This window comes from Hylaeus anthracinus, unplaced genomic scaffold (assembly GCF_026225885.1).
Source record: "Hylaeus anthracinus isolate JK02 unplaced genomic scaffold, UHH_iyHylAnth1.0_haploid 12001, whole genome shotgun sequence".
NCBI classification, from domain to species: domain Eukaryota; kingdom Metazoa; phylum Arthropoda; class Insecta; order Hymenoptera; family Colletidae; genus Hylaeus; species Hylaeus anthracinus.
In genome coordinates this window covers 741,942-757,778 of record NW_026534348.1, presented here as the reverse complement: position 1 = coordinate 757,778, position 15,837 = coordinate 741,942, and the positions used below count along the sequence as shown (strand labels likewise).

Genomic DNA, 15,837 nt, shown 5'->3' with positions numbered 1-15,837 from the left:
CTTTCTTCCACCCCATTCTTTTTTCTTCCGATCACCCTTCCATCCTTCAATCCTATCCTCCCACAATCCCTCCAGTGGTTTCCCTCTCCTCGAAACGGTAATTCTCGGCGGTATTATAAAATCCTACCGCGGCGTGTACATCCGTCGGCCACAAAGGAGCCATTGAACGTCTTATCGCGATGAAACGTTCGGATATGAATATGCAATATTCTTGGGACCTATGCACGTGCTCGAGGCCGACTGGCATTCGCAGCAGCGATTCCACGAGAGGCCGAACGCGAGATCGCGGTTGGCTCTCGAATTCTCGACAATGGCCCTTTTGTAGCCGCAGTTTGGCCAACCTCTATTCTTCGCCTAGAGCGTAATCAGGCGAACCAATCCACGGAATTCGGGTTGAGGCATTTTTTTCGAGGTTGGCGAATGGATCGACGGGGATCCTAGAGAGCTGGCAAGGCCGAGACAGCGGCGAAAGTTAATTCCGACCAGGATCCACGGGCTTTCGTCCTCCATTGTCGAGACGGTTGGACTATCCGCGGGATCGCGGCATAGAAAATTATTCGCGTTTCGCCCAGCCATTGTTCGCAGAAATTGATCCCTTTGCAGTATGAGTGGAGAGTCTAACGTATTGTTCCTCGCGGCCCCTTACGAGACACGACTGCCAGCGATGAGGAGGATTATTTGCATTTTGTACGAGTGGATCGCATTGTTCGGGGAATTTAATCTTACAGAGATAGAGGCTCGCATATTTGGGACAGGGGTACACGTGTTACTAACAGGTTTTTGGGGAGATGTCAGGGACATTTTGCGCGAATCGGTATCGGGTAGAGTTTAATATTGAGATTAGAAAAAGGTCTAAAACTATCGAGGTCATATGAATGCCTATACAACTATTATCAGTATATACAACTATTAGCTTTGTAATTGGAGGAAAAAAGGAACAAACTAATTTATGAACTGATAATTTATCAATTATCAACAACACACGTTTATTCACTAGTAACTACTAATCATAACATATTCTATAATTATTTAATTCAGTAATGATCGCTGGTTGTCGGTAGTTGTTTATTAATATGCGTACGCGTTTTATTTGAAGTACAGTACAGACAAGAGGTTAGCCAGAATTTTCACAGTTTTCCGTTATCGATAATTATCCCGGAAATAATAATACGGGTAATATTAACTTTGCAAACCATACGGTGCATCGTGTTTCCAACTACCAAAATTGCTTTCGTAATATCGGACCAGTAGCAGGAAAATGACTTTATAAATTAATAAAGGTCCGAACTTGAGACACGGCACATTGTATCGTAACTTCTAACTTGTAAAATTTCCTGTTATGAAATTTCATGTATCTTGCGCATTTATGATGCCAACAGCTGTGTAAACAACAGCTTTGTATCAGGTGTGCTTCGTCTATCGATGAAAATTTTTATAGTTGCTATCACGTCTGTGTAACAGAATTATTCATTGATTCGATTGATTTTCTTGATAAAAATAAGTTTAAACATGGCTGTGAGTTAAAAATGAATGTTACGTAAAATTATACGAAGCACACTCTGCTTTTTGAAGTTGATCAAGGAGAATGTTTTATCGATGCAAATATACATATAAAAATCCTGTAACTTTTACATATTTGTACAGTAATAGCTTTTTCCCCATCTAAATAAATAAATGTAAAATTCTAGGCCTGGCGGGTCTAGAACAGAAAATAATAAAAAAATTTCTCTCTGTTTCAGCGACCATTCGATAAGCAATCGCGTGGATCGTCGAGGTCATCCAACGCATTGCGAGTGCGGGGAGGTGACGAGGCCCTTATGACGACGCGAGGAAACGGCCGAGAGTGCCCTGGCCACGTCGCAGTCCGACTTTTAGGCCCCATCCACTCTGTCCTAATTCTCCTGCCCTCGGCCGTGCAGACCTCAAAACCATTTCCCATCTCGAAACCATCGCACCTTGTACGTTACACCTGACCCCGCCCTCTCACTAGCACCCTATACACACATACACATACACACAAACCAACACACACACACACACACAAAACATATACATTCAGCACCGCGCAAGGAGCATGCCAGCAGGTACAGAAACAAGGAACGATCCTTCGGGTTTGAAATTTATTCGAACCACGATTTTAGGTACAGTGAATCCTTCAATTACGTGGATTGGTAGAGACGATATTATTGCTTCATTTATATTATTGTGCAAAGACTTGGGCGCGTTTGATGTAGCCTTATTATACTATTTTAAATGACGGTATTTTAAATGAAGAGATTGTAACGTATAGCCTCGTAGAAGCTACCTTCTTCCGTAATTCGTTGCGTGATTGTCCCGTGAGATGTTGCCCATCGCGGATGCACTTAAGTCGATCCTGATTTGCAGCGAGCCTTACCGTTTCATTCTACTTCGGTGGCTTTTTAAACGGAACCGGTCGCTTAGGTAACGGTCGCAGCTAACGCTAGCAGCGTGACAGCCGTAGCAGGAAATTAAGATTTAACGACAAAGACCAAAGACGGAAAAAGAAACAGGGAGCTCGTGCACAGCCAGTTCAATGGTTGCGTCTCAGGAATATACTCGTTGATATTAACGTACACCGAACAGGTGATTCTAACGTTCTTCTCAAGTGTCTTACTTAACGTTTACTAAGAAAACGTTCTTCCTTCTCTACGAACTCGAACCCCTAAGGGCCGTCGTGGATCTACTACTATAATAGAGAGATAAAGGGCCCAAGTGACAGTTTCGTAAATATGTAACGACCCAGAGACAGTAACGCTTCAATTCGAGAGAAGAAATGTCAAAAAGCGACATCGTTACGCCTATGGTAACGCGGCGTGACTACACGTATACATCTTAGCTTAAACAAACATCTTGAATGAATGAAATTCCATTTCTCTCGGAAGTTAGCAAACGTTACTTGTACCCTTCGTCTCTTAAATAAATCAAACTACGTCAACGTCACAAATTGCCAGTCACCCTTCGTTGCCAGTGTTCCTTGCAAAATTGAAGCAACGTGAGAACGTTCCTTGGCAGTTACCATTTTCGATCTCTAACTGAGCAAGTATAACCTTGGCAAATTCAATTAATGCTTCTGACCATAGTTTCTCGTTCGACAGTAAATTCTACATTACTCAATTTTCAAAAGAAAATTCAGTCTGTTCCAAGGGTTTGTTTAATTCCCTAAGTAAATACTACAATCATGATAAACCTTGAAATATGAACGTCAATCAACATTAGAACATAAATACATTCAATATAGAGAATTAAATAAATACTTCTAACAGACTATACATTGCTCTTCAAATAGAATTCTTCAAAAGCTTGCATCAGACTTCCCTCGCCATAAAATGGTCTCCGATATGGCAACTGTCAAAAACTTTCCCAATGGTACCACGTATGTATTTTATTCGTCCAAATCATGTTCGATCATCACCAAAACTCCCACCAAAATGACACCGTCTCGTCATTAATTTCGAAGGTCCCACGCGGAGCGGCCGTTTCGAGTGGCATTTTGCCATAGCGGTTCGTGTGGCGTTCAAACGTTGTGTGCATAGCCTGATCAACATCGAGGTATGCTCCAGCTGCACGAATCAATGCCGCCACGAGAACGTCCAGTCAAGCAATTACGTTTGATGTCTCGAAGCAGCCGGATGTCACGCGGTAATCGATTGCCGTTGTTGTTCGTGGCGTTTACGGGACGGGCATGCTTCGCCAAGGAAATGTAAACGGCTCTCGTAACGATGTAACTTCGTCGACGGAAGTCCCAGCAGATTGATCGACGGCCCGTTGCCAGGGGGCTTTTGTCCACGGCGGTGAAAAGGCCTGAAGGGAAACTGGTCTTCCACGAGCAGTTTCTTTCAGCGACGAGAAAATTAGCTGCTGATGGGATCGGTCCCCGTCCCAGCAACTCTCAAACGATTTTTCCTCGATCGGGGAAGTGGGTCATTCAGGAAAGACTTTGTCAGAAAAAATTTACTTTTCAACCCTAAAGAAATTCCATCGATCAAAAATCAGTGACTCGTTAATTTTTGCAAATAATTTTTTTCTTGATCGAAAAAATCATCGTTCGCTTTAAACAATAGCCTAACAACGGCCTAGAAACATTTCTTGTACCATTGGTATAATACTCGTAATTCGCTAACACCTTTGGCCTAGAACTTTGTAAATATTTGTTTTCAATCAAAGATGGTCAGTGAAGTAAACACGAAGAAATAATTTTATATTATAAACTGCAAAAGATTAGCACCATAACTCGATGATCAATACTGCGTACAATAAGTGAAAAGTTTATTCGACAAAGAGACCATCGGTGTCAATCTCGTTTCATGCGTTGTAACACGTGAAATATCCACCCTCGTATAGTCTTATAATATTTACAAGCGTGGATAAGGTTCCATTCGCGTTTACTTTAACATCAAAAAATCAACTCTTGTTCAACAAGACTCGTTCGAGAAAGTGGTTTTGTTTTTACTTAAAGAACAGGATACTACGTGTATTGCAATCAAATATATCGTTGATATACCGGTGGTGTTTTGTAGATACAATGTGCACGAACTTCCCTTGACGTTGATGGATCGCGCAGGAATGCGATTCGACTAAAGTGTATCGAAAAAAAGCGAGGGATCGTTTCCTTGTGTAAAGAGAATACAACATACATGGACGAAATGTCCTCGAAACTATTACTTAGAAGTTAGGTTACGAAGTAAGGGAGATACTGTAAATGGCGATAGTTTAAATGCATAACTGCCCGGTTAGTTGAACGAAAGATCGATAAGAAGATTGAAAGTTATCTTAAGATTTATTTTTTATTAGGTCGCGAGAGGCTGTTAGAGGGTTACGGTCGATTTAACTTAAAAGTACCATATTTCCCATGAAGAATCCTCTCCTCACGAAATTTTATTTTATACGCGTACAGAGTTTAAATAAATGCCAAAGTTATACAGAATACTGCGCTGTTTGAACGATGGATACGTGCGTTTAGCTTTAAGAGCAAAAACAACTTAAGCAGGTTTACCTGCTTGTCTTTTATTTTTTCGTCTCACCTAGAATATTCTCAAAGCATTAATTACGTCATATAAATGCTTCTAGGATACTCAACGTGATATTTAATTACAATTTCACCACCTCATTCTCATTTCTGAAAAAAGGCGCGCGTCTGAGATATTATTCTCGATTCGCAATGAAGGTTGATCGTCACTTGAAAAATTCGATTTGCATGATAATCTCGCCGGCTACCTAGTTTGCCATTCACGAGAAACATATTCCCGATTTAGGTGAAAAATTCACCAAGTCGTTTACCAGGCTAAGAACACTGGTCAGCACTTTTCGAGAATTCACGTGGCCAGGCGCATCGAGGGGGTTGCACGCCACGAAAAAACGTCTCGACTCTCGACCTTTTAGAGATTATGTTCATTTGCATATTACTTCGTGAGGCGAGGTTGTGTGCATACGCGTGTACATGAGGGATTGCGCACGTGTACGCGCGCATGGAAACCTGCCAAGAACGAAGAGAATCAGGGAAGTCCGCGGTTCTGCTCGAGATTGTTGATACCGCAACTTTCGATAGCGAGTAAGCAGAAAAAAAAGTCGACTTTTATTATTCGCTGCGCCACGACCAGGCGGAACCGTGACGCTCCAATTGCGTCAAAACATGCCGCCATAATACGCCAATTACGATTTGGAATGCTGAGCGGAGCTCGCTCTTTTTGCCGGACCTCGTGGAATTTCAATAGCACCAGGCGAAGTGGTGCTTGAATCGCTACCGCGATGGAGTGCTAAGTTTGAATTAAGTTTAAACGTCGAACACGTAAGGCAATCGACGGTGCGTGGCATTATGGATGAATGGAAGGAGGTTAATGTAGTTTCTTAATATAATAAACTACAACTATAACATAGTATCTACAAGTAAACAAATTAATCCAGAGTTATGTGACTTTTAGTCCACGATTCGTTATATCACGCTCGTCTCATTGTCTGATTTATCATCGTCGCTATCCCTCGTCATCCACGGATTTTTACGTTCCTCCATTTCGTTCATAAACATTTTACGACACCGTAGTTTTCTAGACGAAGGATTCCTCGGAATAATTTCGAGCGAATGGAATCATGAATGAAAGCCTAAGTCAGAGAACATTGCTGGAGGCATTAAAATGTAATGGAGTAGTTTTACCCCAAGACGTCCTGAAAAATCAAAAAGCCTTATAGTATTAAACGTCTCCGAAAGATATATTTTCTTACTGTATGAAAGTATTCAGGTTCTGAGAGTTAACAAATAAAACAATGAAGATTCTATCCCAGACAAAAGTAATGGAAACAAGTTGCTGTACAAAAAATAAAAAATTCCAGTCGAATCTTGGGTTGATTAAGTTATCGATCGAAGGTTCAAAACGTTTATAAATAAATTCAATGTTCGCTTTGTGAACGAATCAAGAATTGCTTGTCTATTCGAAAAAATGTTCTTTTATTTTCTCAAGAGTTGTGAGCTTTGAGACTCATTGATACTTAATTTCAAATTGAAAAAATTAATTCCTTTGAAGGAAGAAATTATTTTAAACTGTCTAATTTAACCTTTTTTCATCGAGGATATCGTTTGGCGGAATTTTTCCTCGATTTTTAAGGCGTTCGAAAACCTCGCCATTTTTCCAGGGGCATGTAAATACGGCGTTCTTTGTCGACAAAAATTTCAGTACACGTTCCTCGTCGGTGAATGGGCGTGAATTAATGCGCGAACGTGTTTGGAAAATGACCGCGTATCCAAGAATTAAATCGATCGTTTTGTACAGTGTTCGTGTACGTGGCAGCTGAACCGCCGAGATTTCAACAAATGCTTCGGCATTTCGTAAGACGCAGCTTCACGTAGCGTGAACTTCAGTACTGAAACCAAAGGCAAGGGAAGTTGGTTAGTTACCCTGCTTGCACTGTAACTTCCAAGCACCCAAATCTTGTTAGTCCATCGAATTACGCGAAAATCAAGATAAACACATAATTTTGAACTGCATATATAATACGCTAACTCCATTTAACGATACATTAACTGGGAACGTTTACATTCCTAAGTGAATACCTAATGGAAAATAAATTCAGTAGTTGTAACGATAGAAAACTGATGTATATTCTGAATATGAAAATTTTAGGATGTAATATACTTTAAATTAGAAGACTTCTAATTAACTTATTAATTATCAAATATTTTGATTGACTAATTTATTACAATTGAAACTCGCTTCAAAGTTCAACATCCTTGTAATATCAGAGTTACTTCTGCAATATTCAAAGGAATAGGAAAAAATCTATCCTTTTACAGAATGTGGCTGACAATGAGTAAGGCCACTTTAGGGTGAAAGTCATGGGTCACAAAGTTAGAACGGTGGGTAGAAGGAGTCTGGAAAAATGGGACGAAAGTTAATCGATCGTTACGACCATAGGCCTCTCGACAGCCAATTTATTTTCCTGCCACCGGGAGGTCATTATTCCGGAGGAATGCAAAAAATTAGAGAGCAAAGAGAACGCCATGGTATCGCGAAACGAACTGTAAGGAGGTGTCGGCATCGCGTCGTCCTCGTTTTCGATAACTTTGAGTATCGGGGCGGAACAATGAACGAAAAAAAGGACATCGACGGTGGGAGCAGAAATTGGTTTTCTCGAGCTCGTCTCTCCTCGAAGATATTTAAATTCGTTTATCGGGAGGAAAAAAAGGAAATCGATGTCTGAAGCCTTGCGAATCATCTAAAATTCTTACCGTTTCGTTGGCGTCCAGAAATCGGTGATGAGATTCCAAATAATTGAAGTGTTAATGAGAATTAAACAATCCTTTTCCAAATTCTTGACTTAATTGTTCAATTTAATGGCTGTCAATTATCAACAAACAGGACCTAGTATAATAGTACAATATTAAAAACCTCTAAAACAAACACGAATACAAAAATTCCTGCAACGTGGCTGCCATTGAGACCAACGGTAAATGAGAATAAGAAAGGAGGGCAAGGAAATAATTCGACCAGTGGATCATTAAGTACTTTTGAGTGCAGCATTGCAAGACATGTTTTCGCGTGTAAAATTCGCAGAGGAACGTAATTGTTGCCATTACAGGCATTATGCAACATTAAGGAATTGCCCGGGGCACGCGACGATATATTATCTCGCGACAGCGTTTTGTGAAAACTTGGCTAGGCTTATGTTTCACCGTGTGACCTGACATCGTTGAGAACCGACAAGAAGCCTATCGATTAATCGCGAAAGTCCTCAAAGTTCTCGTAGCAGTTTCTTTATTATATTTTGTATTTTGTATTTTGTATTTGTATTATATTTTCATTGAACGGGTCAATTAGAATATACAAGTTAGAACAACTTAGTAGGTTTTCGTTTACTTTTACACGCGAGCCAGTTTTCTTTATCAAATTTTTACGTAAACCATAAAATATTCTACACGTTAATTATTATACATATTCTTTCCTCTCAAAGCTATTCACGTTATTCCAAACATTTCCAAAACCAGGAGGTTGCGAAGCCAGTTTCAGCGTACGTGGCATACTCGAAATATGTCGAACGTAACGAAAAAACTTTGGAAATGCAAAAAACAGCACTCCACACGGAACGCGTTTTGCCACAGTGTACGATAGTTTACGAGTCAAAGGTTTCGACCTATATTACGAAGAGGCACTCGTACGCAGCCGAGGAATTCAAATTTCTATTCGCCAGAAAACTCCAAGCATCGATTAACGTCACCCAACGCGCAGAACGTCGATTATTCGCGGATTCGCGGACGACGGAGATCTCTTGAATACTGAACGCGACAAATCTACGGTTTGCAGTCTGTAAACTTTCCAATCTTCGGTGTGAATACTTGAACCGGGCGATTCCGTGGCGGGTGGGGAGGCAATCAACCCTGGCTTCGAGAACAATCAATCTTTGTTGCGATTTTCAGCTGGCTCGGGAGGTTTGACGGGACAGGAAACCTTAGTCGAGTCTTTTATCGATAGTTTGGATATTTTCTGGGTTGAAATGCATTATTTATCTAGAGGTTTTTAGGGAACACTTGTTTTTGAGAGTTTGAGATGTGATTTATGAAGTACTTGCTCTGAAATTGAGCATGTGAACGTTTGTTTGATCCATTGATGGTAGGAGGGATTATCTTCAAAAGCAATTATCATGATTTCTAGAGGAAATATTTAAAAAACTATTTGTTGCATGGATCAATTGTAAAACAAAATTCTCGATCTCTATATAATCCAGTTGAATCTCAATCTAATACAATAAAATGAAATAATTTAAAATAGAAAAAAGTCGAGATTTCCTGTCTAGAAAAAATGTTGAATCCCAAGAGGCGAACGTTTAAACGAGCTCATTGGGAAGTAGAGAAGGCAAAGTAAGCAAAATCCGGTCGAAAATATTTTTGCACGCGATAATCCCTCGCTGGAACAGTGTGCAATGATTCTGGAGTCCTTTTTTCTTTCTCTGGCTTCCCGTATCTCCGTCTTTCTCTTCTTTCCACTGACATTTATGCTTCGGTGGTTCGTGAGTTCGCGTGTTTCTTTTTATTCGCCAGCGCATAGGCGGGTTTCGGAGCCACTGAAATTCGTCCTGGCATGCAAATAATTTGTATAGCCACAGTTGCCACACGAGCGAGCACGCGGAAACATATAATTCGAAACGAAGGTCTCGAAACTGGTGCCATAGTGCATGTTTAACACGTAATCGGGAAAGATTTACCGACCATCTGTCTATTGTTGTTATGGTCCATTGTCATCTCCGTGCTGCCTGTTTCTGACCACTTTTTGAATATGTTGGACGATCAATTCCTTTGATGTCGAGGATGTAGTTTCATCTCGAGCACTGGTGAACATAGCAGTGATCGATGAAGGAAATCTCTATCTAAATCATTTCATGTTAACTATACTGGCATGCAGGCTTGGGAATCGTGAACAATGCTTTCCTTATTATTGCTTTTTTCCCTTAAATCTAGATTGAGTAAAAATACTTCTAGCTTGATTGCATCTTTGGTTGCTTTCGTGAGTTCCAACATTTTTCATCGAGCCACTTAAACGTTATAGAAAAAATTCAATGCTAGTAAGTTACTACTCCTTGTGATAATACCCAAGATTGTTTTTAATTTTTCGACTAGATTTTATGGGGAGATTTTATTTGTCCAAATTCGTTATTGATTCTCGATAGAGAATCAAATACATTTTAAAAGGTTGAAAGGTACATTTAATAAATAGAAGGCATAGCTATTTTGATATAAAAAATTTGACAAACCTCAATCCTCATGCATTAAATTTAATCTTCCTACTTTTAATTTTTCATAAAAACAGATTATTTAAACGTGAATTCAAAACACTGATTATGACCTTTTCCTTTGGCCATTTACAAAATCGTATCTATTGTTTTTTTCCATTTTGTTATAATCAATCCTCATTCGGTGGCTACGAAGAGTCGAGTAATATCAGTATCGATATCAATTTTCTTCACCTGATTTATCATTTCCACCGGTATCCTCTTATCGTACGAGTTTCATTTCCACGAGTACCATCTGTTGCACCTAGTGATGGGACTGAACTGTGTTTAAATACCATTGACACATTCACGCCAGAAAGTGATTCTCTATATAATAATCTAAATGACTACTTTGAGGCTTATCAAGCCATACAAGTGTGCTATCGATACGTCTGAATTACATCAAATTTCTACGTCAGAAGAAAATAAAATTTCACCCGTTTTTAACGACCTACTTAACACTAATGACATTTCATAAAATCAAAATAATATCTCATTAATTCATTTCTTACAAATATTCTATATACAGAATTTTACGTAATATTTTTCTATACAGTCCATAGAATTCTATAAACTTCTGTATATAGTATTTTATTCTTAACCTCAATGACCTGTAACGATAACCCTAATTAAATATTGACAACCTTCGCTATTAATTCCTCGTAAAGACTATCACATTCATATTTTCAGATTAAGAACCATAAGACCACGTTATTCCCCAAGTTAATATCGAAAACAATGATACACGTTGAGCACCACTTCGTCCTCCCCCCCCCTCGATTGCGCAATTTGAAATCGAATTTCTATCGAAGCGAGCGTCGTCGAATCGCTTTCTAGTCAACGTATGAAAAAATCTCTTCGATAATCACAGCCTCGTTCGCAGTGTCGACTCTGAATGAGGCCCGTTCGATTCTCCGATCGTTAACTCATTTATGCCTTCAATCTACCTTAAAAAAAAGAAATACTCGCAGATACAGTACCCAATTTATACATCCAGAAAGTCCTCGGGGACAAACCAATCGGTACTGTTCGCATCCTGAAGACGATAGTTTCTGGAATTTGTACTTTTTAAAAGGTCTCGAATGTTTACTTCAGGCACGAATGGATTAACTATTCGGTTTTCTCGAAATAAGCGCGTAGAGAATCAAAATAGTTTAAGAGTAACATAGGTACCATAGAGATATAGTAGATAATAAGGTTGCGGAGGTAGGCGTTCTGTTCTTTTTAAATGAAATCCTTTCAAAGGTATCAACTATACTAAGATATACAGAAAGAGGTAAATTCATGCAAGAACGACGCTTGCCTCCCGTGTTGCGTTAATTAATTATATATATATATATATATACATATATATGGGCACTGCCAGGCTTGCAACTCTAATCAAAAGGACAAACCAGCACGGCGAGTTATAATGTTCGACGACGAGCCGCGTGAACGTCGACGAACTGTGTGTCCTGTTAATAAAGAATGATGATTATTCTGAAACAAGCCCCGTCGACGATTACTCGCGATACTGTAGTATATATAATATTGTATGTACAATGCATACACTGTAGCGCATAACTATAGCACCGCCCATATTTTTAAATGTTTTAAGCTTTTTAGTTGGTATGAAATAAAATTAATTTTATGAAATGAAGAGCAATTTCAGAGATACTAACATAAATCTCGTTATTTTCAGCTCATTATCTCATGTCTTTTCATTTCTTACAATTGATTTTAATTCGTACCAACTAAAAAGCCTGAAACATTCAAGTATATAGTTGGTGCTTTAATGATGCTTTACAGTGTATGATATTATATATAAACGCCGGATGAAAGCTCCGACCAAGCTTCGTTGAAGACCACTCGCAAACGGTCACGAGCTTAATGTACCAAAACAAAATCGAAGCAGCGAGAGGAAGAGTGGAACTCTTAGGGATTAAAAACGTTGAACCTAGAGGTATTTAATCGAGTAACGAGCCGAAATTTCGTTAAGAATTTTTTACGCTAATTCGTGAACTAAACCCCGATGGGCCCTCGTAAGCTTTCTTAGAGGGATCGTTTGTATTTAATCGAATCGCGAAACGGCTTTTCTCGACGACGAACTGAAGAAGCAGTCGCGCAAGCGATCTTGTGAAGGCGCCTTTTCTAAATTAACACGTTGACGACCAGATTAATGAGGCTGACACTTTCCAAACAACTTGTTTCCAAACAACCGAAACTTATTTTTGGAGAATTTAAACTAGTACTTATTTTTTGCAACATCGCCAAATTCACGAATTCTATGAAGATTTATTTTCTTTAACATCTCACCTTCGGAATGAATTAATTCAGTTCGTTAGTGAAGATCAACGTGTTAAAGGATGAACATTCCGCGTGATGGATTCGTTTCGTCGATCGCATTCATGGATATAAATCGAAGAGGACGGCGAGTTTAAAGGAGTTGACCCTCTCCCCGTAACTACGTAGCGTTTTAAAAGTTATCAACAGGACACGTACACGTTGTCATACACGGACAAACACGCGGACATTCAGTGCCGAGCATGTGCATGGGAAATGAGAATTTCTTTTTTCAGATGATAGATATTTATGTTATTAAATGGAAAAGGAATTATTGCCTTGCTTGGTGGAATTGATGATGGTGACAGACATTATGGAATTGTGGGAGTTTTCAAAGGAATATGTGTAGGCTATATATATAGATATGTGTATATGTATAATATGTATAATGTATGTAATATAAATTGTTATATATACATGTATATATAGTATATCCAACAATTATGATACGATGTCATTAAGAATATACATGTGTATGTATATTATGTATATTATACATGTATGTGCATATATCTAACAAATTATACTATAAACGTACATGTTTGTTTGTATGTTTATAATATAAATTCTTAGATGTATATATTTAACAATAATAATAACAATAATAACAATAATAATAATAATATATCACTATATATATGGCCAACACTGCTCTGGAAACTCCATTAATTTCACAATGTCTATGTATATATACATATATATGTATATATAGTTTGTCATACAGACGTTACATTGAAATTTCTCTCCTGTTACATCAGTTTCAATGTAACATCTATTCGACGAAATATGTTACACGAGCTGCTCCGAGACTCTGCTTGCGAATTTTCATGTTTGCTTTAAAAGGTCCGCAGTGGCTATTGTTAATGTAAATGCAGGAATCATTCGTAGAAGATTACAGAAGGTTATCTTTCCGTCTTGATAAATTAAAATAGAGGTTTGGGATGCGAATCGTAAATCGTCAATTTTCATAACGAAGATAAAAAGAAAGCTTTCGCTATAACTCACAACGTCCTCCAGTTCATTGCAATTACACTACAGATTTTACGCGTTGATATGAATATGGAAAACATGTGCAGACATACTAAACTTACGCAAAAATGAAATATTAATACTATTATATTATTTTACGAGATATATTCCGCGTACGTTCCGTGCGTATTTTCCATATTGACGCGAACCCATAAATACATATACTCGGCTGTGTAACCTTCTATAATTTTCAACGAATGTAACTACACGTAATTGTATCAGCGTCGCGAATTTCTCGGATAATTTATCGGCGTTGACGAATGAAAATGAGGCCAGTGATAATGCCGCTAAGTTTGCTTCACGAAAATATGCGATAAATTCCGTGCATGGAGTCGTTCCCATATTCGTGGTCGGCAGTGTAAACGTGCACCCCTCTACAGACACGCCATATAAATTAGGCAGAGCTGTAGGCTAGCAAAAACCAAGTTGAAATTCGCTGAATGGAGTTTATGATAAACGCGATGATATGTTATCAGTCGAGAGTTAAGAGTATTCTATAGCCGCCCGATGTTGGCATTTAGCTGGTCTAAATCGCAGAGGGTTCGTTTCTACTAATTATACATAAATATATATATATATACATTATATATATAGCGCTGTTGAGTTTTATCGATTGTGAGAGAGACACTTTATTGTATGCGACGTTACGTCGAGAAATCGACTGTTAATCGATGTTTCTACCGTGGCGGTTCTGAGCGCATATGTGACAAGATAAAACACGCGAGATTCAAAATCGATCGAGCCCCCGCTCAGACCAAGAACAATCTGAATATCCATGAAAGTCAAATTACCAGAAACGCTGGGATTGAAATTAAACAGGTGCGACGCTCGCTCAACTTCTGATTTACTGCAAATTGGAAGCATTTGTTTATACTTTATTCTCGAGTGTGTACCGCTTCAACTGCGATTCAATTTAAACGTCAATCTTTTCGGGACAAAGTTGCCTACTGGTTTCGTTTCAATTTAAGGTACAACCTGGCTGATGAACAAGATTTACGTCTACTAGTCTTGTCAGCTTTTTCGTGACCGAGGAATCAAGTTTTCTGCGGGAAGAGAGGACATACGGCTTGAGTCTACTTAAATGAAAATTAAGTTATATGTTAACAACTTTTGTGTTGCTTTACGTTCATTTGAATGGAAGATTGGTTTCAAATGAAGCATACAAATTAAAACACATATATATTTATAATTTATACTCATAAATGTAATTATAGATATAAATACATATATTTATAGATATATTTATAAATGTAAAATACATATTTATTTTACGCGGAAAACGTTCACGTAAATATTAATTACCACTCACGAAAAGCGATAATGGTGAAAAAGATGCATTCATTGAGGAAATTTGATATCTGGCGACCTAAACACCTGCGAAGGACGATGTAAGTAGCACATTGGCAGGGATATCGAAATGAGAAACTAATAGATGGCTGCTCGATTTCTCAGCCATCATCGATGTGTATCAGACCCGGGATCTTCAAGCTCTCAGTTAAACACGCATGCACGTCGGCGCATCGTTCCATCGTCGAGTGGAATCTCTGTTCCGGCGCTGTCTTATTTCGAGCGCTGTTCCACCGTCGTGACCTTAATTGTAGAGTAACCCAGATTACAGAAGCCGAGAGGGAAAACTGAGACAGGGCTGGAAGGGGCGGCTAGACGAACGAAGAATCTCAGAAACGAAATGGTCGAGCAGCTCTGTCGTTATGGAACCCGTATTCCCGCCCATTACTGCGGGTTTTCTAATTTTCCACTCTGCCCCCTGATCCTTAAACTCACGAGTTTGATAAGTTCAGAATTCGACGAAATTTAAAGCTTTGAAAAAATGGAGCTCGTGTGGTGTCAGTAAGGTGATTGTTTTTTTTCATGGTGGTGGAAAATCGCTTTCCGTGAGTGTACTTTATATAAAATTAACATGCTTTTCAATTTACTGCGATCCACGGTTTAATTTATGATATGGAAATAAACTTGGTGATATTTTTCGTTTTTTCAAAGATATTATGTGAATATATATGTATTTATGAATTTATGAAGATATTCATTTAATATCTTTTGAAATAGAAATAATATTCATAAATATATACATATCTTATAAGAAAAGAATAATATTATATATCGTTAATTTAATTTACTTCCAAATATCATGCACATTGCCTGCAAGTATAAATAAATTCAAGTACTATCGACAAACGCACACAGTTGTAAAAAATA

The 15,837-nt window shown here is 38.5% G+C and overlaps 1 protein-coding gene across 3 annotated transcripts in view; it reads left to right on the top strand.

The window, feature by feature from the left end:
* LOC128891111 (protein tipE) overlaps positions 1-15,837 on the top strand; it is a 67,128-nt gene that overhangs the window by 44,745 nt on the left and 6,546 nt on the right. Inside the window, exon 3 of one of the 3 annotated variants that reach the window (XM_054150326.1) lies at positions 1,740-2,727. The exons of the other annotated variants lie outside the window; for them this stretch is intronic. Coding sequence (XP_054006301.1) covers positions 1,740-1,821 — 82 coding nt within the window. The 3' untranslated portion in view covers positions 1,822-2,727. Of the gene's footprint in view, positions 1-1,739; positions 2,728-15,837 lie in introns of those variants that run through there. 3 annotated transcript variants of the gene reach the window in all.